This window comes from Triturus cristatus, chromosome 10 (assembly GCF_964204655.1).
Source record: "Triturus cristatus chromosome 10, aTriCri1.1, whole genome shotgun sequence".
Taxonomy (NCBI): Eukaryota; Metazoa; Chordata; class Amphibia; order Caudata; family Salamandridae; genus Triturus; species Triturus cristatus.
In genome coordinates, this window is record NC_140593.1 from 358,288,821 (window position 1) to 358,312,623 (window position 23,803).

General features: G+C 41.6%; 1 protein-coding gene across 2 annotated transcripts in view; it reads right to left on the bottom strand.

The window, feature by feature from the left end:
• The window catches only part of MYRIP (myosin VIIA and Rab interacting protein), a 1,544,915-nt gene that overhangs the window by 586,162 nt on the left and 934,950 nt on the right, over nucleotides 1-23,803 (bottom strand). For both annotated transcript variants that reach the window (XM_085631574.1, XM_085631575.1), the window contains exon 5: nucleotides 12,382-12,459. In XM_085631574.1, the coding sequence (XP_085487700.1) occupies nucleotides 12,382-12,459 (78 nt within the window). The remainder of the gene's footprint in view (nucleotides 1-12,381; nucleotides 12,460-23,803) is intronic.

Below are 23,803 nucleotides of genomic sequence, written 5' to 3' on the forward strand. Positions count from 1 at the left end.
AGCAATGTTGCAATCAGGACTTTTCAGACATTTACCTGCTTAATTTGTACATTAATCCTCATTGGTCAGGCTATTTTGAATCCAGCATCACTCCTCATCAGCCAGGCTAGCTTGAATCCCTGTGGCACAGCTACCCACGTCTGAGCATACCCTTCCCACTTAGAATGGCAAACGCAAAAGGAACAAATGATGGACAGATGCTGAAGAATACAAACATTCACCCCCAGTCACCAAGATCTGTGTTTAATCCATTGTTCTTTTGCTAACCACACCACTGATGACATCATCCAAGGAGTGTATCCGTTTGTTTTATAGTTTATATAGGGGGGGATAACTACTGTATTATTTTTCTACCTAATTGTGTACAGCCTAAGTCTAGCTAATGGATGTGTTTACAAAATGCATGTGCTGCTAATGCATCATAGATATGTAGAGGGATTGAAAATGTTATAAATCTTTGTACTGAAGAGTAACTCTGTGTGCAGGTGACAGTTGATGACTTGTGTTCAGTATGTTCCACACAAGTATTTTGGCTCTGCAGAAAAAGTTTCCAACAGGGCAAATATTATATGCACTAAGTATTGCAAGCAGCCTTGAGTTATTAGGCAGAATCGTCTAAGCATGACAATTTCTACATAATATAAATGACTGTGTGCCCCAGGTACTAACCTAGATACATGTTCTTGTTTTACTTCAGAAGATGGGTTATTTGTGAAGTTTTCACTACAGTATGAAGGACACAGGTAATACAATATTTAGCACCTTCAGACTGTGGTTATTTTAAGTGGTTAGTCTCTCTTTGGATAATTGTTGCATAGAGTGTAGACTGTTCTTAGTAGATACTTTTTAATACACTGTGGTGCATTTTTCATGAGTGTTTCACTGTCAGCAAACAGTAAGGTACAGATTTAACTCTCTCCATAGAGTAAACACTGTTTACAATATTCACCTTTCTACCCATATCCATTTAATTTCTCAATGTAGGTTCAGTGACTGTGGGGGGTTTGAAACAGGTAAAAACTGTTCGTAGTAGGGCATTCATTATATAAGCGGGCGTGAAGAACTTGGTTTTTCCTGACCAGTTTGAACATTGTGTGCAGTACAGGTTACCTTTTTATCTGTGGTTGATAATCAACATGAACTCAGCTAACCATGAAGTGCATGCTATAGGGTCAATGTTGAACATAACACAAGCTTTCTTCACCTACAGGTGTTGTATATATGATAGTAGTAATGATGCTTCATATTATTCTGAGCTATTCTGCACTCACTTTCATATCTCTAATTACATACTCATTTATAGACCAATGTGTGCAAAAGATGATGTAATCAGTGATGTCATCAATTATGTCATTTGAGATGCCATGAATGATGTCATAGAACATGCCATGACTGATGTAATATGTGAGATCATAAGCAGTGCATGGTAAGGGTGCAAGCTCTGCTAACTATAACTGGTAAATTTCTGTGGTTTTTCTAGTTCAAAATGTTAATTTTGTGATGAACATATTCACCTAACTATAATGTCACTTTAACCTTTGTTTTTTTCCATTGTGTATGTATGTGTATATATGTGTAGATATCTATCTATATATACATATATAGATATATATTTATATGTGTGTGTGTGTGTGTATATATTTATTTATATATATATGTATATATATATATTCACTTAAAAAACCATAAGTTTCACACATGTTATAGTTAGCTGGGCATTTCACTCGTGAAAAAACAATGAAATTCCCCCGTTATAGTTAGGTCAGATAACTATAACTCGCGCGACCGCCACTCTATCACAAGGATAATGTCATCGGTGATGTCATGAGTAATGCCACTGACCATGTCATGAGTGATGTAATATGTGACGTCATGAGCACTGGATTGCGGGCGCGCGAGTTATAGTTATCTGACCTAACTATAACGGGGGAATTTGATTGGTTTTTCACGAGTGAAATACCCAGCTAACTATAACATGTGTGAAACCTATGGTTTTTTAAGTGAATTTGCAAGGTTTTTTAAATGCTAATTCCTAACTATAACGTGTGTGAAACCTATGGTTTTTTCAGTGAATTTGTACGGTTTTTTAAATGCTAATTTATGTATTTATTTATGTATTTTTTTTAAGTTTTTTCACCGTGCGCGTACGGTGCGCGCACGGTGCGCTTCGCGCCCCTTGCGCGCGCTGTGGGCGCACGGTGTGCTTCGGGCACCGCGCGCCCACGTTAAGTAGTTCGAGGGGTTTTTCCGTTTCTACCGTGCGCGTACGCTACGCCCACTCCGCGATTTTTCGTAAAAAAATTACAATACATTTTTGCCCTTGGGGGTCCTTCTGGGACCCCCTGACCAAAGCTAGGGGGTCAGGAACTGTCCAGCCGGTCCCCTTTTCACGTTATCCACCTTTGTTTTTCACCCCCTCAGACTGCGTGAGACAAAATGGCGGCCGACACTTCCTGGTTTCGACCGATTCGAATGTTTACTAAGATCTAACAACCAATCAGAATCGCGCTCGCGCACGGCAGCGTGCGCGTATGGTAAGCTTACGGTACGCGCTCGGAGCGCGCCTATAGATATATATATTGATTTAAATGCTATTTTCTCAGGAAATACTGAACAGATTTACACCAGACCTGCAAAAGGCACATCCCTGACCTGAGGACTACCTCTCTGCCAAATTTCAAGTAATTCTGTTCAGCCGTTCGGACTGCAGCTTGGACTAAAGGTCCTATGGAAAAATGCATGGGGAAAACGCGTTTTGGGACCCCCCATTTTTCTCAGCCCCCGCTTGACGAATCCCCCCGAGACTTTCAGGGAAGGAGCGGAGCGCCCCACCTATTTTGAAAATTTCGCGAGGATTCGTCAATCGGCGCCAAAGTTATTCAAAATAGAATGTTGCGGATTTTCTATGGAAACACGGTCCTAACTATAACTATCTACTGGCGACCGCCAGTAGATAATATATATATATTCACTGAACAAACCATAGGTTTCACACATGTTATAGTTAGCTGGACATTTCACTCGTAAAAAACCATTGAAATTCCCCCGTTATAGTTAGTTCAGCTAACTATAACTCGTGCGACCGCAATCCACTGCTGATGACGTCACATATTACATCACTGTATTCACTAAGATACTGTTAATAAGTCAGTTATACAATCAATATTACAAAAAAACATCCATTTAGACACTTATTTACCCATTTATTCTTCCATTAACCTTTAGATATACATATATAAAAAATATTTTTTTTTCACAAAGACACATTCACTGGATGATGTCATCAGTGATGTCATTTGAGATGTCATCAGTGATGTCATGAGTGATGTCACTGACCATGTCATGAGTGATGTAATATGTGACGTCATCAGCAGTGGATTGCGGTCGCGCGAGTTATAGTTAGTTGAACTAACTATAACGGGGGAATTTCAATGGTTTTTTACGAGTGAAATGTCCAGCTAACTATAACATGTGTGAAACCTATGCTTTTTTCAGTGAATTTGCAAGGTTTTTAAAATGCTAATTCCTAACTATAACGTGTGTGAAACCTAATTTTTTTTTAGTGAATTTGTAAGGTTTTTTAAATGCTAATTTATGTATATATTATTATATTTTCTATATATTTATTTTACAATAAACTACCTATGTATATAGTTATAGATTGACTGTATCCTTTAATATGGAATGGCTCAGCTCTTTTATTTTGAATTTGGATAAAGTTGAACAGCATTGTTAATATCTTCTATAAACTTATAAACAGTTTAACATGTTTTTTTTTTTTTTTAAGGGTTTTTCACCCCGCGATTTTTTGAAAAAAAAAAAAAAAAAAAATTCGCCCTTCGGGGTCCTTCAGGGACCCCCTGACAAAGGCTAGGGGGTCAGGAACTCTCTACCCTGCCCCCTTGTCACGTTCTCCACCTTTTTTTTCACTGTCACACCCAAAATGGCGTCCGACACTTCCTGATTTCGACCGATTCGAATGTTGACTGACATCTAACCACCAATCAGAATTACGCTCGCGGACATTTGGTGCGCGCACGGTGCGCGCATATAGATATTTATGTACTTTTAACTGCAATTTTTTCAGGAACTACTGAACAGATTGACACCATATATGCAAAAGGCACATGCCTGACCTGAGGACTACCTCTTTGCCAAATTTCAAGTACTTCTGTTCAGCCGTTCGGGCTGTACCTTCGACTAAAGGTCCTATGGGAAAATGCATGGGAAAAACACGTTTTGAGACCCCCCCCTTTTTTCTCAGCCCCCGCTTGACGAATCAACCCGAGACTTTCAGGGCAGGAGCTGAGCGGAGCGCCCCATTAGTTTTGAATATTTTGCGAGGATTCGTCAACCGGCGCCAAAGTTATTCAAAATAGAATTTTCAGATTTCCTATGGGAACTCGGTCCTAACTATAACTATCTACTGGCGACAACCAGTAGATAATATATATATGTATGTGTGTATATATATGTTTTTTCACAAAAAAAACAAAGGTTTTAGGTACGTTATAGTTATGCTCACATTTCACTTGTATAAAACCAGAGAAATTCAGCAGTTATCGTACCTGAGCTACCTATAACTAATGTCCCCACAATGCACTGCTTATGGCCTCACATGTTACATCACTCATGATATGAAATGACATCACTGATTACATCTCAAATGACATTACTGATTACATCATCTAGTGAGTACAAGTGTTTTCTAAAAGTTTATGAGTTTATGAGTGTTAAACATATATAGTAAGCTACTACAAAAAGTTAAATTAGTATACTAGGTGTACTACTAATAAGTGGTACTACTTCTAAAATATATTATGTGAGGGGCTGTGTGACTGTTTTACTGTATGTGAGTCGCTGTTTGTGTGGCTGTATGAGTGAGTCACTGGCTGTGTGAGTGGCTGTATGGATGAGGGAGTGGCTATTTGAGTGGGGGTTAGGTTAAAAGTGAGTTGGTGTGTAAGTGGCTGTGTGGAAAGTGTTTCCCTGTGTGAATGGCTGTATGAGTTAATGAGCAGATGTGAGAGTGCTTTTATGGATGTGCAAATAGGTATGTAAGTGGTTGTGTAAGTTAGTGTGTCTGAGTGCTTGTATGGGTAAGTGAGTGGCTGTGTTGAGAGGCTCTATGGGTGAGTGAGTGGCTGTATAGGTGAATAAGTTGGTGTGTGAGTAGTTGCATGGGTGAGTGTGTGGCTGTGTGAGTGGTTGTTTGAGTGAGTGGGTGTGTGAGTGAGTGCCTGAATAGGTGTGGGAGTGTGAGTGGCTCTATGGTTGAGTGAGTAGTTGTGTGACTACTTGTATGGGTCTGTGAATGTGCAAGTGAGTGCTTATTTGCATGTGTGAGTGGGTGTATGAGAGATTGTATAGGGGTATGAATGGGTGTGTGAGTGGTTTTGTGGATGATGTAATCAGTAATGTAATTTATATGTCATGAGTGATGTCACTGACCATGTCATGAGTGATGTAATATGTGATGTCATAAGCGGTGCATTGCAGGGGTGTAAGTTATAATTTGCTCAGGTAACTATAAACACTGAATTTCTCTGGTTTGTATAAGTGAAATATGAGCCTAACTAAAACTTCCCTGTAACTTTTGTTTTTTTTCAGTGAATTTCTAAGGTTTTTTTAATTCTATTTCTTAACTATAATGTTCCTGTAACCTTTTTTTAGTGTATTTCTACATTTATAAACATTTTATATCGTAACTGTAACCCGTAACCTTTGAAAATTGGTGTGTGAGTGGCTGTATAGGTAGGTTAGTTGGTGTGTAGGTCATTGAGTGGGTTCAGAAGTGTCTGAATGGGTCTGGGAGTGTGTGCTTAAATCTGTGCATGGGTTTCTGAGTGAGTCTTTGCATAGGGACATGATTGTCTGAATGGGTCTGTGATTGGGTGGATTAGTGTCTGAGTGGGTATGTGAGAGTCTGAGTGGGTCTGTTAGTGGGTACATGAGTGTTTGAGTGGGTGTGTGTCTCTCAGTGGTTCTGCCCTTTATTTAGCCTCTTTCTGCTAACTCCCCACCATAATTGTGCCTCTTTCTGCTCATTTCTGACCTTTATTCTGCCTCTTTCTACTAGTTACTTAACTATATTCTGCCTCTTGCTGATAGTTTCTGACCTCTATTTTGCCTCTTTCTGCTGTTTTCTGACCACTATTCTGCCTCTTTCTACTAATTGTTGACCTTTATTGCACCTCTTTTTGCCTGTTTCTCACCTTTATTTTGCTCCTTTCTGCTTGTTTCTGACGTCTATTCTGCCTCTTTCTGCTTGTTGCTGACCTTTATTTTGCCTTTTTCTGCTAGTTTCTCACCTTTATCTTGCCTCTTTCTGCTCGACTCTCACTTTTTTCTGCCTCTTTCTGCTTGTTTCTCACTTTTATTTTGCCTCTTTCTGTCCGTTTCTCACCATTAGCTTGCCTCTTACTGCTAGGGGCTGACCTTTATTCTGCCGCTTTCTGCTCATTGTTTTCCCCGGGACCGCGGGGGAACCTCAAGGCCCCTGCATTTCACTGCCAGCTACCCTCCTTCTGCAGGAGCCGGCATTGCTGCTGCTTGAAGGGAGCTGATGAAAAGGCAGCTTCCTCTGCGCGTTTAATCTCTTTCTGCTCGCATCGGACCTTTATTCTGTCTCCTTCTGCTTCTTTCCGACCTTTATTCTGTTTTTTCTGCTCATTTTTCACCTTTATTTTGCCTTTTACTGTTCATTGCTGACCTTTTTTCTGCTTGTTACTTTTCTTGGGACTGTGGGAGGAGCCTCAAGGCCCCCGCGCTCCCAGCAGGCTCCTCACCTCCTGCGGGAGTGGGCATTCCTGCTGCATGGAGGAAGCAGCTCGAAAGGCAACAACCTCTGTGCAGGAGCAATTGTTTAATCTCTTTCCCTGCCCACATGTCTGCTTGTGTCCAGCAAGCGGCAGCACTTTGACTGCTCCCTCCCACTGGAACTTAGCTTGGCTGTGCTTTAGCTTGCCAGGAAATTGTCACAGCTCCCGCCAAGCTAAAGCAAACAGCTATGTCCTGGGGTGGGCACCCCTGGACAAAGCAGAAGCCGGCCCTGGGGTGTGGCGTTCCCTAGGGCCATGTATGTCTACTGGAGGAGGGATGTGCAGCCCCTCCTTTACTTTTCAGGGCCGGTCCAGAGGAGGTTGTGGTCCCCAGGGGAGGAGGGTCCACAGAACTTCCCCATTAGGTGTTTTTTGAGCCCTGGAAAGTGGTGGTCCCTGGGGCTCGGGGGATCCGTGCGGCCCCCATCAACGTTTAATTAGCCCGGGAAGGTGGTGGTTCCTGGGTCTACGAGAACCCATGGAGGGGGGCCTGTGCGCACCCCCATCTTTTTTTTTTAAATGTTCCCAGGATTTGGCCCACACAGGGGCTGTATTCATTAGTTATTGGATATAAATGTTGAAATATAAAATGCACATTATGATATTATTCAGTGCAATGTGATAATCAAGCCTGCTTGAATATATTCAAGTTATTGATGAGCAAGGTTTCATGGAGTGGATATTTTCACTTTGGGTCCAAGGCTTTTAAACAAAAAGCATGGGTCCACAGAATGCAAGTAAGTAAATATGTGCTAAGGGATTTTCTGCTAACAGTTTATTCTGGAAGCTCCACCATGAACACATACAGTATAAAAACCAGGAACGGAGTGTGGAATGATTATGGGGAGCTCTGTGCCAGAGACTAGAGATAGAGGCCATACAGAACCGTATCACCTTCCAGTAGTTTTCTGAAGGCTGCTGGATGCTTACATTGCCGTCAATCTGTGAGCTTATCTGCCTTCCTCTCAGTGCAGACGAGAATAGCAGATGTTGCTTTTTTTTACCCAAAATTGGTTAAATCCGAGTAGCTGAACAGATATAGAGCCTCATATCTCGAGCCTCGCAAGCAAGGATGATATGTGATAAGGAGTATGAATTCCTCAATGTTACAAACCCTAAGGTGGCGAGTATAAATGGAGTACTTATTATACATGTGTTCATTGAAATTCAATGTAATTCATCCCGTTCTACTAATACTGCTAGTGGCCACCAAATGCAAGGTTACCAGCAGTGAGCAACTCAGTTCATCAGGCATGATTGCCAGCAGTAATGTACAATAAAAAAAAGGTTTGTCAATGTGGAATGCCTCTTCGTGGGTAATACAAAACAGCCAGACCTGCAATGCACCAGACAGATCATTACGAATAAGTTTTCCCAGTGCCACATGATTTATCACTGAAATGTCGGTTTTAAATATATTTTTGAAATTCAACCATTTTTCTCCATAAATCAGTTTGTGAGCTCTGAAAAAAGACACATTTTCTTCTCTATTGCACACTTTTTAATTTTGTAGACATATAATACTTTACCTAAGCAAAAGCTTCTAATGTATTTGGCTGGGCTGCAACAGGTAAGCTGGAGGGCTACCAGTGGCTCAGAAGCTACTGGTTGGAGAAGCATGATGTATATCAAATGCACATAATGATAAGCTGCGTCATAGAGAATTACTTGTTGATAGAAATTAGATATATAGAATACAAGAACATTGAATATTTTGGAGTCAAATTTGGAGAAAATGTCTTGTATATCAAATACACATAAAGAGAAATTGTTTAATGGAGAATGACTTGTTGATACAAATTTAACTGACTGAGGTTGTTGGGGTTTTTTCCCGCAATATTGGAATGTTTTAGAAATGGGGGTCTCTAGTTGGCAGAGGTAGGTACCTTTGTCCAAGTAGGGACCCTTACTTCTAGTCAGGGTAAGGGAGTTATGCCCTTAGACAACTCCTGCTCACCCACTTGGTAGCTTGGCATGAACAGACAGGCTTATTTCAAAGGCAGTGTGTAAAGCATTTGTGCACACATACAGGAATACTGTGAAAACACTACAAATGGGCACCACACCAGTTTGAAAAATAAGTAATCTTTATCTAAACCAAACAAGACCAAAATGACAAAAATCCAACATACAGTTATTCAAGTATGAATTTAAAAAGGTACAAAATAGTTCTGTCCACAGCAAACTATAGATACAACACTTTCCAAACAAAGTACCTTGGATGCATCAAATTCATAAGCAAAAACAGCCGCAGGGAAGGTGATGCGTCAGTTTTTTACTCCAGGAGAAGTGATGCATCGGTTCCTTACTGCCAAGCAGGGGAGGTCGTGTTAGTTCCTTACTGAAGAGGAGGTGATGAGTCGGTTTCTTACTGCAGCCCCGGCGTTGCTGATGACTTGGTGCCCCGGTGTGATACGTGGGGAATGAGGATGTGTCCGTTCTTGATGCAGCAACGGCGCTGCGTTGATTTCTCCAGCCACAGTCCCCTGATGCGTCGGTTCTTGCAGTCGCACAGCAGGGCCTGTGTCAGAATTGGTGTGGTGATGCCGGTCTTCGGTGGTCGGTGCATGAGACTCGGTGTGCCGCGATTTCTCGAGCCGCAGGCAGGTGCTGTGTCTGTTTCTTCAGTGGCACGATGGAGATGCATGGGAATTCTTCCCACACAGTGGTGTTACATCAGAAACGCATGCGGATGCGTTGCGCTTCTTTAGTTGTTTCTCCTTTTCCCAGCAGCCAGCAGCATGAACAACCTCCAGAGGCCCAACACAGGCACCTCTTGGCAGGTCAGAACTCCCAGCAAGGAAGTTCAGGGGAGCTGGTGGTGAAGTGGTTGTGTCCTTGAGACTTCAGAACAGGAGGCAAGCTCTACGTCATGCCCTTGGCAATCTTCTTCAAGCAGGATATACAGCACACAGCAACGTTTTTGTCCTCTCCTTGGCAGAAACAGCCACTGCAGTCCAACCCCAGACAGCACACAGCAATTGGGCAGTACTTCTCCTTCAGTTTTCCCAGCTTTTCTCCTTTGTAGAGGTTCCTTTTGAGTCCATAAGTATTCTAAAGTTCTGGGGTCTGGGCCCCAATATCTATACAACATTTTAATTTGTTCTCTGGTGGCAGAGAGGCTCTATGCTCAGTCAAAACCAGCTCTGTCCTCTCTGGTCCAGCTTCCCGGCAGGAGGTGGAGACAGCATTGTGTAAGGCAGACCAGAAAATCTCCTCCCCCTACTCTAAATGCAGCCCGGGTCTATACGGCCCAGCCCTGACTCATCTTGGAAAGGCAGGTCACACCTCAACCCACCCAGTGGCTGCCTACCGTGAATGAACATCCTCAGCCCCTGTCACTCCAAAGCCAGACGGTGAATCCACAAACAAGCAGAGATACACAGGATGGCTAAGTGAGAAAATACCTACTTTCTAAAAGTGGTATTTTCAAAGCCACAATATAAAAATCATCTTCAGTAAAAGGTGCATTTTTATATTCTGAGTTCAGGCAGACTGAAATCCATATTTACATCTTGTCACAATGGGAAGTTATACTTAGAAGATGTTATAAATAAACTCCAAGTCTATCCTATGGGACAGATAGCCTTTCAATAGTAAAAAACTGTATTTCACTATCAGAATATGTCACACACATCATTACATGTCCTACCTTTCACATACACTGCACCCTGCCCATAGAGGTACTTTGGGCCTACCTTAGGAGTGACTCACATGTAATAAAGGGGAAGGTTAGGGTCTGGCAAGTGAGTGCACTTGCCAGGTTGACATGACAGTAGAGACTACACGCAGACACTGCAGTGGCAGGTCTGAGACTCCTTTGAGGGGCTGCTTGTGTGGGTGGCACAATCAGTGCTGCAGGCCCACTAGCAGCATTTGACTTACAGACCCTGGGCACACAAAGTGCAATGTACTAGGGACTTAGTAGTAAGATAAACAGGCCAATCATGGAAACACCAATCCATATTCACAATTTACAGAGGGAGCACTTGCATTTTGGCACCAGTCAGCAGTGACATAGTGCCCAAATAATCTAGACCAGCAAAAACAAAATCCAGCACATAGCAAAAATTCAGGAGGCAGAGGCAAAAAGACAGGGGAAAAACACACCAAGGATGCCAGGGTGAACCATCTGTGAAGCTAATAGGCTCATTCTTTAGTGCTATGGGCAGTTTAATTACCCAGCGTTAGAAGGTGGGGTTGGAAATTTCAATACAAAATAAGCTTATATGTTACACATTCTATTGGTAAATGTTAGCACCACGATTTTGTTTATCTGTATATTGGTATATTGGTTGCTATTCATATTGTATGCACTAGGACAGTATTTTGATTTTTAAAATAAATCTTTGAAATATGTCCCTGGTTTCTTTATGTTCTTGACAGTGTCGTTGCATTATGAAAGCGAGTTGGAATTCCACAAATTTTCACTGTGATATCTCATAGAATTAACCTTTAACTCAAAGCCCTTTCCAGTTGCATAGTGCTCAGTAGGTTGTGGGTTAGTTGCAGTCCAACTAGCTTTGTCCCATGTTGGCAAAATTAAAAAGTCCTTAATGCCATGGGGTCTAGAAAGCCTACTCCTGGGCTGTGTTCTAGTGTATTCAAATAAACCTATAGGCCTATACACCCATCTCCATAAGAATATATTATATCACATTTTAACCTTTCATATGTGTGTGATGAACGTTTATACTGTAATAAAGCAACAATTTAAATACATGTTTACACTTTCACAAAAAATACCATTTCAATAAATAAATTGAACCAATAAAAACAACCTGCCCGACACACATTTAGTTGCCTGAAGCTGCACTATATAGATGCGCATATTAATTTATACTCGCATTTTTCTGGACAGCATAAAGTTTGAACCTCTGTAATAAAATAACACTGACAACCAGGGACAGCTGTAATGGGAGGCATAGTGGCGAAAAGGCAAAGGACAATAGCTGCGGCAGTAAGGTGTCCCCTGTTCTTCCTGACAATTGAGTCACTAAAAGCATAACATTTTCCTGATATCTCCTATGGAGATTAATTAACTCATAAAATGCAATTCTGTGATCTGCAGGGTACACGTTCTTTGCAGCAGACCTATTAAGCCTCTGTGCTACATTATGATGAGTCAAACATACCACTAGACAAGATTTCTCTGCAGCAGGAACATTAATCACCTGCTATCTTGACATTTTTATTGTTGCCTGAAAACTGCTAGATACACAAATAACTCTTTAGAGGGGGCTTTTAAGCCTGTAGGTTATTTCTAAACACAACTCCACCCAAGCATAGCGCCAGGTGCAGCTGCACTGGTTGCACCGCCTGAACGCCAGCCCTGTCAGCCCAAATTTGCAGGATGTGATGGTAATCTTAAGGAACCTAACTTTAAAAAACATGAGGATTGGGTGGAAAGGTTCTTTTCTTCACACTTCCTTGCCAGAGTGGAAGATGGCAGGAACAAAGCAGTGCTCTATTCCCAATACTAACTCGCTTGCAGAGATGCATTTTTCATTGATTGACAGATTCAATTGTTGCCACAATACATATTACAAAATGCATTTACCTTCTGTTTGGCGGTAGAATGTAGAGTCACTACCGCAAATGCTTCCGTCAGTCTCTATACTTTCATCAATTAAACTTCCTTCAATGGAGAAAAAGTACAATATATTAGTAGAAATCACTGAATGGTGTGTATGAAATAGAAAGTGTGTATTAAGAACATGTTTTCTATATTTCTACTAAAACCAATGCGAAAACAGTAGCGAAAATAGAGCACACAATCTTTGTAGTAACCAAAAGAATTGGTGAAAAGTTTTACATGTATTTGGTATCTTATAATTATATCAAGTGGTCTTGTCTTGCCACACATTTTATTTTCTTAGAGAGCCTTCCAGAATGCCTAATCGCATGGCCCAATCAATTTTGTCTCAGGGATAAAGCTAAAAGTCCCTGGTAGCCAGTCTTCCAGGAACCATGTTCGCAACATAAAAATTTCCTTAGCGAAAGCCTCCTTGACTCTCTGGGCAGGCATAGGAAAGCCTCCAATGCGTAACTCAATGAGTCGTGTAGGTATAGTACAACACAGGTATTGCAGTGGCAGTATGGTACGAATGTCCACCCTGGGTTTTCAAAACTGGCCTCCAAGGGCTCCAGCCCACCGTGGAAATGACTGGTCGAATAAAAGGCCTGTCCAGCCCAGACAGCAACTTCCAAGGGAAAGGTGGCATCTAGCGTGTTTGTAAGCCAATGACTGAAAGTATCACCACTGGTATTAATCTGTGTTCAGAGTAGGAAAGAAGGAATCACGTACCGTGGAAAGACACTTAATTCCCTGCTCAGCACAAGAGCACCTTAGGTAGGGAGTTTAGGTAGGGCAGAGAGATTCTAAACTGTATGAATTTATGGTTGGAGCAGGTTACTTCAAGTGTGAGATTGGACTGTGCCAGACTGTAATTTACATAAATAAGGTTAAATATGTGGCCAGCATGATGGATAGGTCCTATCACCAACTGAGTACAACTGAGGAAGATTACATAGGTTTTTGAACGTCATATGCTGGGAGTTACTCTGAAAGTTTAAGTCTACCAAAATTATTGAATTATCAGTTTGCAAACAAATAGATACTAATAAATCAAGAACAGATGTAAGAAAGCGATGTAAAATGCCTGGGAGTCCAATAATCAGCACTGCTTTGGTGGTACATTTAAGGCTGATAGATATAATGAGAAGAAGATATTCCTCATCATCGATAGTGCGAATAACAAAAGTAGATATAGTTAGAAATTAGTACAAAATCAAGGCCAAGCTGTTTCTAGGGTTGGAGGAATGATGTGGAGTGTGAATTTGTACCCTGACGAAGCAGCATGAGATATATTTGGAGCTGAGTAGTCTTTAAACCAGTCCTCTTTAAAAAAAATTATGTCCAGACTGTGATTAAATATGAAGTCATGAACTTCAATAATGGGTTTAACCAACAAGTGCTCATTTGCGAGTGTTCATGTGATAGCAGAAATAGTGGTAGGGAGATGGCAAGGGTGGTTAACATCCTAGTGATTGAGCGTAGAAGGTGGGGCTGGGGAAGTATGTGGCTTGAGAATAGAGCATTGCAGAGAGGCATATACAAATTACAGGAGGACAGGAGTGTTGTAGTGCAAGAAGGAAAGAGACTACTAAGTGGAGAAGTGTGGTGGCTATGATCATTCCTGACTTACCTGTGGCCAGACAATGCATGGTCGGACAAAGAAAGGCTTGTCTATATGAGCACTAACACCAAACAAATGCTTTGGGTATGATACAAGTGGGTGGATAAATTTGTCTTGAAACCTCGTGTTAGCATGAGGTAAGACTAGACTCCAGCACCCACAAAAGGAAGAAAATAAACAGATGCTTCTCCTCGACTTGAGGCAGGATGCCAGACCCATGGTTCAGAAGCTGCTAAACAACTACTGCTCACAGCACAGTTGGAGCTCTTGTTATTTTTAATGGAGGGCTTTTTTCTTTGTTCAATTATGCATGGTAATAAGCATGTGTGGTATGATTCATACTTTCCCAGTAAAACTGTGCATTTGCTGTACAACATAAACGTCAAAACTATGCAAGATCGATTCTACTCACACTATCAGGATACATTGACCTTAGACCTGCTAGCTGACAGTGCACCATTTGTACCCCTAACCAGGCAAGTTAACAGGTGGAATGTGCAGCCTCCGAACATGACAACCCTGACTCCCCAAGGAAATCATGGAAACAGATCTAGAACCCTTTCATTTGGTAACTCATGCATACCCAAAGAGGTCCACAAGAAATACACAACATGGCATTTCAATATTTATTGAAGATTTATGATTTTTTGTATAAAATACAAGTGCTGAAATTATTAATAGAAGAATACATAGTAAAGTATTCAGCATCACAAGAATGGCAACGGAAATGAACAATTTAACGATTGTGCTGTTACATAGGCTATATGCTCACATATGAGTACTATTATATTCTGTGCTCCAACCAAGCGCTACCTATCCTAGTGTGTCTAGGGTGAGTGAATCTGCTAGAATCTCTGTAGGGTGATCTAACTCCCCCGATAAGTGTAATCAGGGTGCTCGCCACGGTGGAGAGCTAGGCAACCCGCCTCACAGAAGGTAAACAGAAATCAGCTGGCGTTGAATTCCAGCATGGGGCAACTACAACAGCATCAGCAAAAGGATCCTCTCTCTTAACAAAGGAGTTATTTTGTGTATATAAAAAACTTCACTCATGTAATCGCACCGAAGCACCAGTCAGGCCTCTATGGTTGATTCTTTCATGATAGCTCTGTCGAAAAGTGGACAATGACAAACAACAACATTTTGCGCAGTGAACTTAGAACTTCTACAGATTGTTCAAGGCACTTGATAATATGCCTATGAAGAAATGTAAATGTAAGCAAATCAATTTCAGAGAATATTATCCTACACAGGTATGCAAGCAAATGTGAGTCAAATGTCACCAATAAAGAAAAGGTGGCAAGTTTAAAAAGTGAGCATGTATAATTGTGGTGTACCTACTTGGACCTAAATGTGACCAAGTGATACTGGGCTATCTATGATCACTAAAACTAGCTATATGAACTTTAGAACAGAGACCAGATAGAAAAAAACGAGCACTGACAAAGACAATTGGTCTCACCTTCGGATCCTATTGGCATTGCGTTGGGCTTTGTCCCCGATGTCATGCAACATCACCATTTATTTTTAAAGTGCAATTATTCAACCACTGTGTGTAATTATTGAATCCACAGGCACGCACATGCATGATAACATATCTGCATGCATACACCAGAATGCATACGTGCAACGATGAAATGACTTGGGCACCATTTACTTTAATGTTTCATTTACAGATCCAAGGTGGTGGGTGATAGTTGGCTAGGTAAATAAAAGAAATGAAGATTTTTTGGGTGCCAAAATGAAGGAGCAAATGGGGAAGCAAGGGGTGAGTGAGAAGAGGAAAAACATTGCAGGGGAAAGAGAGCAACACAGGGTTAACCACATAGAGAGAAGAACATGAGCCTCATGGTAAACGAATGGTAAACGAATCTTTAATTATCAAATCTGCCGCTAAAGCCGGTGGGATTGTCGTGCAAGAGAAGGAAACATACAAGTCTGAATTCCTGCGTCAGCTCTCTAATATTGACCGCTATTGCAGATTGCCCAATAATCCGACAAGGGAACTGCAAAACCTGATTTTACAGATTACCACAGACGCAAAATCGAAAGGTTTTCTAAGTCAAAAGAATTTTTTTTTTTAAATGTGAAATCACAGCGCATGCCAGTGATCTACACACTTCCAAAAGTACATAAAAACCTCACGAGCCCCCCTGAACGTCCGATAGTTTTGGGGTGCGGTTCTATACTTGAACCTTTGGGTCAATACGTTGACTACTTTATAAAAGACTTTGTACCTGGGACTGCATGTTATGTAAGGCACAGTATGGCGATGATTAACTTAGTCGAACACCACCCTTTTGACCCCACCAGTGATATACTCTGTACAATGGATATAGAATCCTTGTACACTAACATCCCGCAAGTTCTGGCGATGAGGGTGATCCAGAGAGTACTTGACTTCAGGCCCCACCCCCACACTGTCCCTACTGTGTTCATTCTGCAACTACTGGAACTTTGCCTTTCCAGAAATTTCTTCTCCTTTGAGAAGGAATATTACCAACAAATCAAAGGTACATCAATGGGGGCCGTTTTCACCCCCAACTTAGCTATACTTTTCATGGACCACCTTGAAACAACTACCATCTTATCTCCCACTAACGCTTTCTTTACCGGCGTCACATTATGGCGTCGATATATCGATGACATTTTCATGATTTGGCACAATAACGTCGAGACCCTCGACCAATTTCTACACAGGCTGAATAATAATTGTCTAGGTCTCAATTTCACCCTCACTCATGACAAATCTTTGATTCCTTTCCTCAATCTCACCATATTCCACTCCAATGGCGAACTACTAACCAGACTATACAGAAAAACTACTGAGCGGAACACCTTGCTTCGTTACGAAAGTAATCATCCACGAGCACTACGTGACTCCTTACCTTACTCCCAATTTTTGAGGATAAGACGGAATTGCTTCACCAAAGAGGACTATTTTCGTGAAGCATCAATCTTATCTACCAAGTTGAAAGCACGTGGCTACCCCAAACGCTTGGTACTAACTGCACAGAAGCTAACTTGGTATTGCCCAAGAGAAATCTTGCTTTCCCCCAAACTCAAGTCTGATAACAATCGTATAGTTTGTGTGACCACATTCTCCCCTATCTCCAACCTCATCCGTAAATTTATCATCAAACACTGGCCCACTGTGAACGCAGGCAATTTGAACATTGAGCGCCCTCTATTTGCTTTCCGCAAAAGCTGCATTCTTAAAGACCACCTGGTACGGGCTGTTCTACCCAACTCCATACCCTCCACTACTCTTGATACACACTGGGGTCTTGAACCTCTAATTGGGCACGCCAAATGCGGCAACTGTAATGTTTGTGATTTTACTCTAGAAGGCAAGGATTTTACTTTTAATAATGTGTCAATCAAATCAAAATCATTTTCCAACTGTAATACTTGCAATGTCATTTATTTGATTCAATGTCCCTGCTTGCTTATTTACATTGGTCAAGCAACACAAAAAGTGAAGAAACTGATTGGAAAACACAGTAGCAGGGTGCGCTGCAAATCTCCCAATGAACCTTTAGTGGATCATTTTACAGAGGCAGGACACAATGAAGATGACATTAAGTGGACAGTCATGAACGTTGTAAAACAACCCCCAAGAGGTGGAGACATTGCACAACTCCTGAATAAAGAGGAACTCAAACTTATTATCCGCATGAACAGCATCAGGAATGGACTAAACAGGAATGAAGACTGGACCACCTTGCTCTAGAACACTCCTTACAGCAAGCACCAAGCTCCACCTTCACTCTCTCTGCTTCAAGTTTGTCATCTGTATGGTGTTACCACTAAATGTACTGTGGCTTGCAATTAACATGGTTCCTGAACATTTTTACCTTATTTTACCAAGTACTCCCTGTTATTCAAGTTGCTTGGTAATTTTTCCTGTTGTCTTAAAAATGTAATTTGCTCTATATGCATTAATTCCCTTTTATCCTCTATTTTTGCTCACTGCCATCAATTGGCTCTCTAGTAGTTCCTCCACCACATTAAATCTGTTTTCCATACTCCTTAAAACCCTCATCCAATATGGCCACCCCCGGGTTTTTGCTGAGTCACCTGTCACTCAACACATAAATAGGAGTGTTCCATGGGCCGATGGTTATCCCTGCCATTGAGCCTTGTATCAAACAACATAACGGTAAGCGCGCTGCCTTGCGTAGTCACACGAATCCTTGCTAGTCCGTCTGTATGATTCCTCACTCATCCCTCCCCTCCTTTTCCCTGTAGTGCATCGCCACTTGCTGCTTTGGAACCTGTTATTTTCACAGTTTAAACGCCAGGTTATTCATCCTCAGGTGAGAATTCCCGTGGAGTTATCTCCTTGTTGACCAGATGTTATCCAGTAATTCCGTTATCTCACGCTCAGTTTTTGAACTTTCACAGATATTCCTAATAATTCAGCTACTGCCAACAAATGCGTATGCGGCTTAACCTTCCGCAAGCCTAATTGAGGTTAGTCTATTTTCCCTTGCGGGCGAGCTTCACCTTTAACGAGCGAGCGTCACCTCATATGCGATGCGGGCACTCAGTCTATATACAATTGTAGGCCCTGTTCACCTTGCTCACGCCTGTTCCGCTCAGATTATTTCGCTTGTCACTATCCTATAATGAATGATTGCGAGCGGCCTTGGTTCCGCGCTTGGTTCCTTTCACATCTTAATCTAATGTAGCCCTGACGTTCACGTTCACTCACACCAGCCATCCCCGTTCACAGTTATTGCCTTGCTGTGAGTCTTCTTGTGATTTTTATACCAGTCATTCAATCACGAGCACGGTGTGGTGTGATTGCTTTACACCAGGGCTGGTTCATGACCCCCTGGACAGCACAATGTTTTACAGTATGTATTAGACGCTCCCTAAATCTCCTACCCTTCGCCTCATTTCCCACAGGCAATCTCTAATTATTCAGGCTTGTACCCCTACTGTCCTGATGATGATGATCCTACTATTTTTTAAATAGGATCGACACGTCGTTGACTAATGTAAACAGTTTGCACATTAATCGAATCTGATAAAAAAGTGTATTTACTGTTTCCTCAAGCTTGTTAGAAATTGTGTTAAATATTCCACAAGCTACCCTTTCTTGCCTGATATGTTCCTGTCCTAAAGTGTTGTTGTCATATGTTTATGTAGGATGCAGGATTGTGTCCCACTGTATTGATGTATTTATACTTTTGGTTTTGAAATGTTTTAATGATTAAATTGACTGTCCGGCTGGACACTCTTAATATAGCACTGATTGGAGTCTATATTTATCCTTATGACCATACTGCTCTTTTTAAGGACCATTGTTCTAATACTAAAGTTATCATGGTAGACAAGAGCACGGGGAGGGGAGAAGTACATGAGAGAGCAAAAATTACACAAAAATTAGAGCAACATGAGGAGAGAACAACACAGATTCCAGGGGGGAGGAGAGGAGAAATATTTGAAAGAGGAACATGGAATACAGGGGGCAGCATTTGGGGGTAGATGACACAGGCAGAGAAGGAGAGATCTGGAAAACACACCCACTCATATGGAGTGCTGAATCAAAATGAAAAATGGTTTCCTAAAAGTGAGCAGTGGAAAGGTAAACATTTGCCAATCAGAGGGATGAAAAAGAGGCCAAGCTCCAGGGGAGTGACAAACATAAGATCAACAAGTTGGAACAGGGAAAGCAATTGAAAAAAATTCAAGCAAATAATTACAATAAAGCCAACCAATTGCAAGCAATGGGCGGGCTGCAGGGTTCTGTATGTTCTCGGTAAGCCCATAACAGGTCTTTTGCAACCAGATAGCTTGTGAAGTCTGGCGGGATTGACCTGAAAGATATAGCTTGTTTACAAAAAAAGGTATGGACAATCGAAGAGCCAGGAGGTGGTGGAGAGACATGAGCAGGAGGTGGGAAGAGGAAGAAACTAGAGTGAGGAGGAGTCATAGAACTGGGATGTGGGCAGAGGAGAGAGGCAACATGTGAAGTAGTAACATAACGGGTATAAGAGGGAGAAAGAGAGAGAGTAGTGAGGGTAGCTTCCAGAGGCATCAAAGTGTGCAAGAGAGGAAGAGAAAGGGAAAAGCAAACACCTGGAGGGAGCCACAGCTGGGCAACAGATGCATGCCATTTGAGTGCTAAAAGTCAAAAGAAAAAGAAAAACACAAGAGGGAAAAGTAGGGCAAAATGCACCAACTCGTTTTGATGTTGCAAATCCTTGCGTTGAAAACAAATCACAGTTTTAACCATAAAGGGCCTTTTTATTTTTCACCTGCACAGTGCTTGCGCTATGCTTGTGAAATCTCTTGTATTTAATAAATCTTTAAAGGGGGCTCTTATCAGTTTCCATTTTCAAATTACAGTGTTTATTAAATTTTGTGTGGAACTTTTTTTTGTTAACTTCCCCTGGCTGCACGCATTTACAATACTTCTACTAAAGCTGTTCATAGTGTGTAAGCCCCATTCATTGTCAAGATAAGATCTCTTCCCACAGAGACAGACAGCTTCTGGCAGTATGCTGGAATGCTTGATTTTCATGCTTAGTTGTGTATAGCAGATGCTTAGCCTTAGAACGTTCGTGGCATTTCCTATTCATGCCTCAGTATCTTTCTTTGCACTTTGAATTCATCATCGGATTGATTTTTTCAACGTAATCAATTTTGTCATCACAATCAAATTCTAAATGTTGTAATAAACATTGCACTGTTAAAAGTTAATATACAAGAGCTATGCTATATTTTGCTAAGAGCAGGCAGCCTCAAGTGGAGTTACCTTGCAGACAACAGGGTCAATATTTAAATGGAACAGCAGGTGCAGTAGCACCGGGTCTAAAAGTTGTCAGAACTCCTCTAAATACATAAGATTGCTATATTTGACTACTAAACAGGCAGTCACAATTCCAGTTACCTTGCAGTTAAAAGGGACTTGATTTGAATGGTGCAGCAGGTGGAGTGCCACCAGGGCCAAAAGCTCTAGGGACCCCACTAAACCCAGATTATTGCTAAAATGTACAACTAAACAGGCAGTCACAATTGCAGTTACCTTACAGGCAAAAGGGTCATGATTTCAATGGTGCAGCAGGTGCAGTGGCACCGGGGACAAAGTTGTTATAACTCCTCTAAACACATAATATTGCAGTTATATCAATTAGTTCTATTATTTCCCTCTTTCATTTTTCAAAATATTGCTATTGCTAACTCGCACTATACCACTAGTAACAGCACAATATATTGCCTTTTTGTGCATAAACAAGTCAGAACACTTTAACAGACTTTCTGTAACTTATATTGTACTACTCAGGGAGCTACAACTTACAACAAAAAACAGCTTATCATTAATCACATAGGTTAAACATAATTCATTTACCAATGCGTGTGACAATGTACAACAACCCTTTTAGGATTCAGAAACGTATTTCTGACTCTTAAAAGGGCATTTGTAACACTTTCCGATTCAAAAAGAGGAAGGTTGTGAAAGATGCATCTCTCTCCTATTTGCAATTTGGAAAAAGATGTATCAATAGTTTGTGACCAGCACTGCAGTTGCAGACGATTGCTCAATTACCAGCCTCCAAGGTGGGGTGTAACTGATTTGCAAAGGAGAAGCTGTCCCCTTGAGCCAGGAATCGTGTAAGCAGCTTGAATGATGACTTCTCAAATGGGTAACTTTCTTCTTTTCCAAGCAGCACACCTGGCTCCTTCTGAAACAGGCAGGGCACACGGAAAAACAAGGAGGAAAGCCACCTACTCTGCAACAAGGAGGTGAAATAGACAAGCAAGGCACTGAATCCGGAACAAGGGCCAGACCCATGTCCCATTCTAAGTGTATGTTAAAGTATACGTTACAATTCTTCTGTTATCTAGAAAAATTATGAGTATTCACCTTGTCCTGCTTTCCCAAAATAAATCAACCGATCACAAATAAATCAAGTGAGTGTGAGTGGTGCCTGCTACATCAAGCAGCTAAATCCTAATTTGAGGCACATCTCGAAATAAATAAAACCGCTGGAAAACGTGGTCCGAATGTGCGATTTCTGTGAAAATCCTGGATTCCTGCAATTGAGCGTCATCTAGACATAAACATGGTTGGAAATGCAGAATACAGCACAAAAGGGGAGTCAAGGTCTGCTGCTCAGACACGTCAACCTGCTGCTGCTTGCATTGTTGTGGGTAAATAATGGCTTTTAGATGCCGGTTTGGTTTTCCAAAGGAGTTTTAGTGTTTGCTCATTAGCAGTGAGAGGCTTTCATCTGCATTTGACAGGCTATTTCTGCCCTCCCACCTGCTTAGCTGGTGAACCATTGATTGCTTACTAGGGGAAAAAAACACAGGCAGAAGGTCAGGAAATGCATTTTGTTTTGCAATTTACAAGGCTGCTCAGTGCCGCTATGACGTGATGCCAACAACCATTCCTGGCTTTTCAGTTAACAGCATGTCCCATTGGGGGCTTGTAGTTTTGCTTTTAACATGGTCATTATGGGTCAAAACCCAAGCATGCAGAGTATTGTGGGCTAAAATGCTGAAATTTGTCGAAGGTGTTGTGGATAATATACAGCCACTTGCAAGCTATGTTTACAAAATTTACAAAAGCATCTAGTTAATTTCAAAACTGCTTTGTTCAGGCATAAATCCAGCAGTAAACTCTGCTCACATATTTTGTGAGGGTTGAGTCTGCAGTTCCGATTATGCATTAAAACAATAATCAGCAATGCAATTCATTTTGTGTTTTATGCAGTAGAATGTTTTATATTCTGACGCCCCCTGCAGAATGTAGTCAGGGGCCATGAAACGCCTGTAATTTAGATATTTTCATGGGCTTCAGATTGTAGGGGTCATATCCTGAAGAGGGGGGCCCTGCACCACATGGGTTGAAGAAGCATGTGGTATGCTCATGGTTCTATGCCTTGTTTGAGTAGTTGAGCGGGTTCTAGTTTCAACCTTTGCATTCTGGGAGTTGTAGTTTTTGCACCTCCCATTACAAATGTCGGACTGTGCTTCCCGCAACGAAAAGTACAGGAATGGATAAGAGACTGAAGTCTGGTGGGTGAGAGACGAGTAGACGCACCCTGTCAGAGGAAGACCACTTCCTTCTCTGCTTCCCAGCACTTGATGTCAGAGGGTTGTGGATTGACTGGAGTGTCGTGGACCATCTACACAGGTTGTGTGGTTTGATGTCACTTGCTCGCTTGAATGCCTGCAGGACAGACGTGCTGCAGGTGACGGAACATACTCAGGAGACCAGACAATGGTAGAAGGGGGTTGAGTCCTCCTCTTACACTCTGTACGCTGATTTTAGGCTGATTAAGAACGTGAAAGGCACTTGCTGTTTTGGTCTCCACTCATTAATTTACTACGCCACAATTCACAACACTATTTGCACATATACTTTCAGTTTCAAAACATAAGTCAAAGCATTCAGAAAGACAAAATCCTATTCCTGATTCCAAGAATCACAACTAATGGGATTTAGCCCTCACTACTGGAAATTTCACCAGCACGACAGAATTTCCAATGCAGATGGCCTACCCTTGTCAGGTTTGTGGCCATTCCGGGATGGGGTCTCTGGTAAAACGTGGCTAACACACCACATGTGGATGTTGTGTATTCACCAACAACGTGCCTCTAGTTTCCTATGTCTAATAAAATTGTAAATTTACTCCGGTCAAGGGCAGGAGTAAATTCTTTTGTGTTTTCTGGGAGTGGTGGAGTGTAGGCGAATTAGCTGAACGAGAATGAAAAAAAAAATATTTTCTCTGTGGAAAGAATGTTTTCAAGTCCAATTGCGCT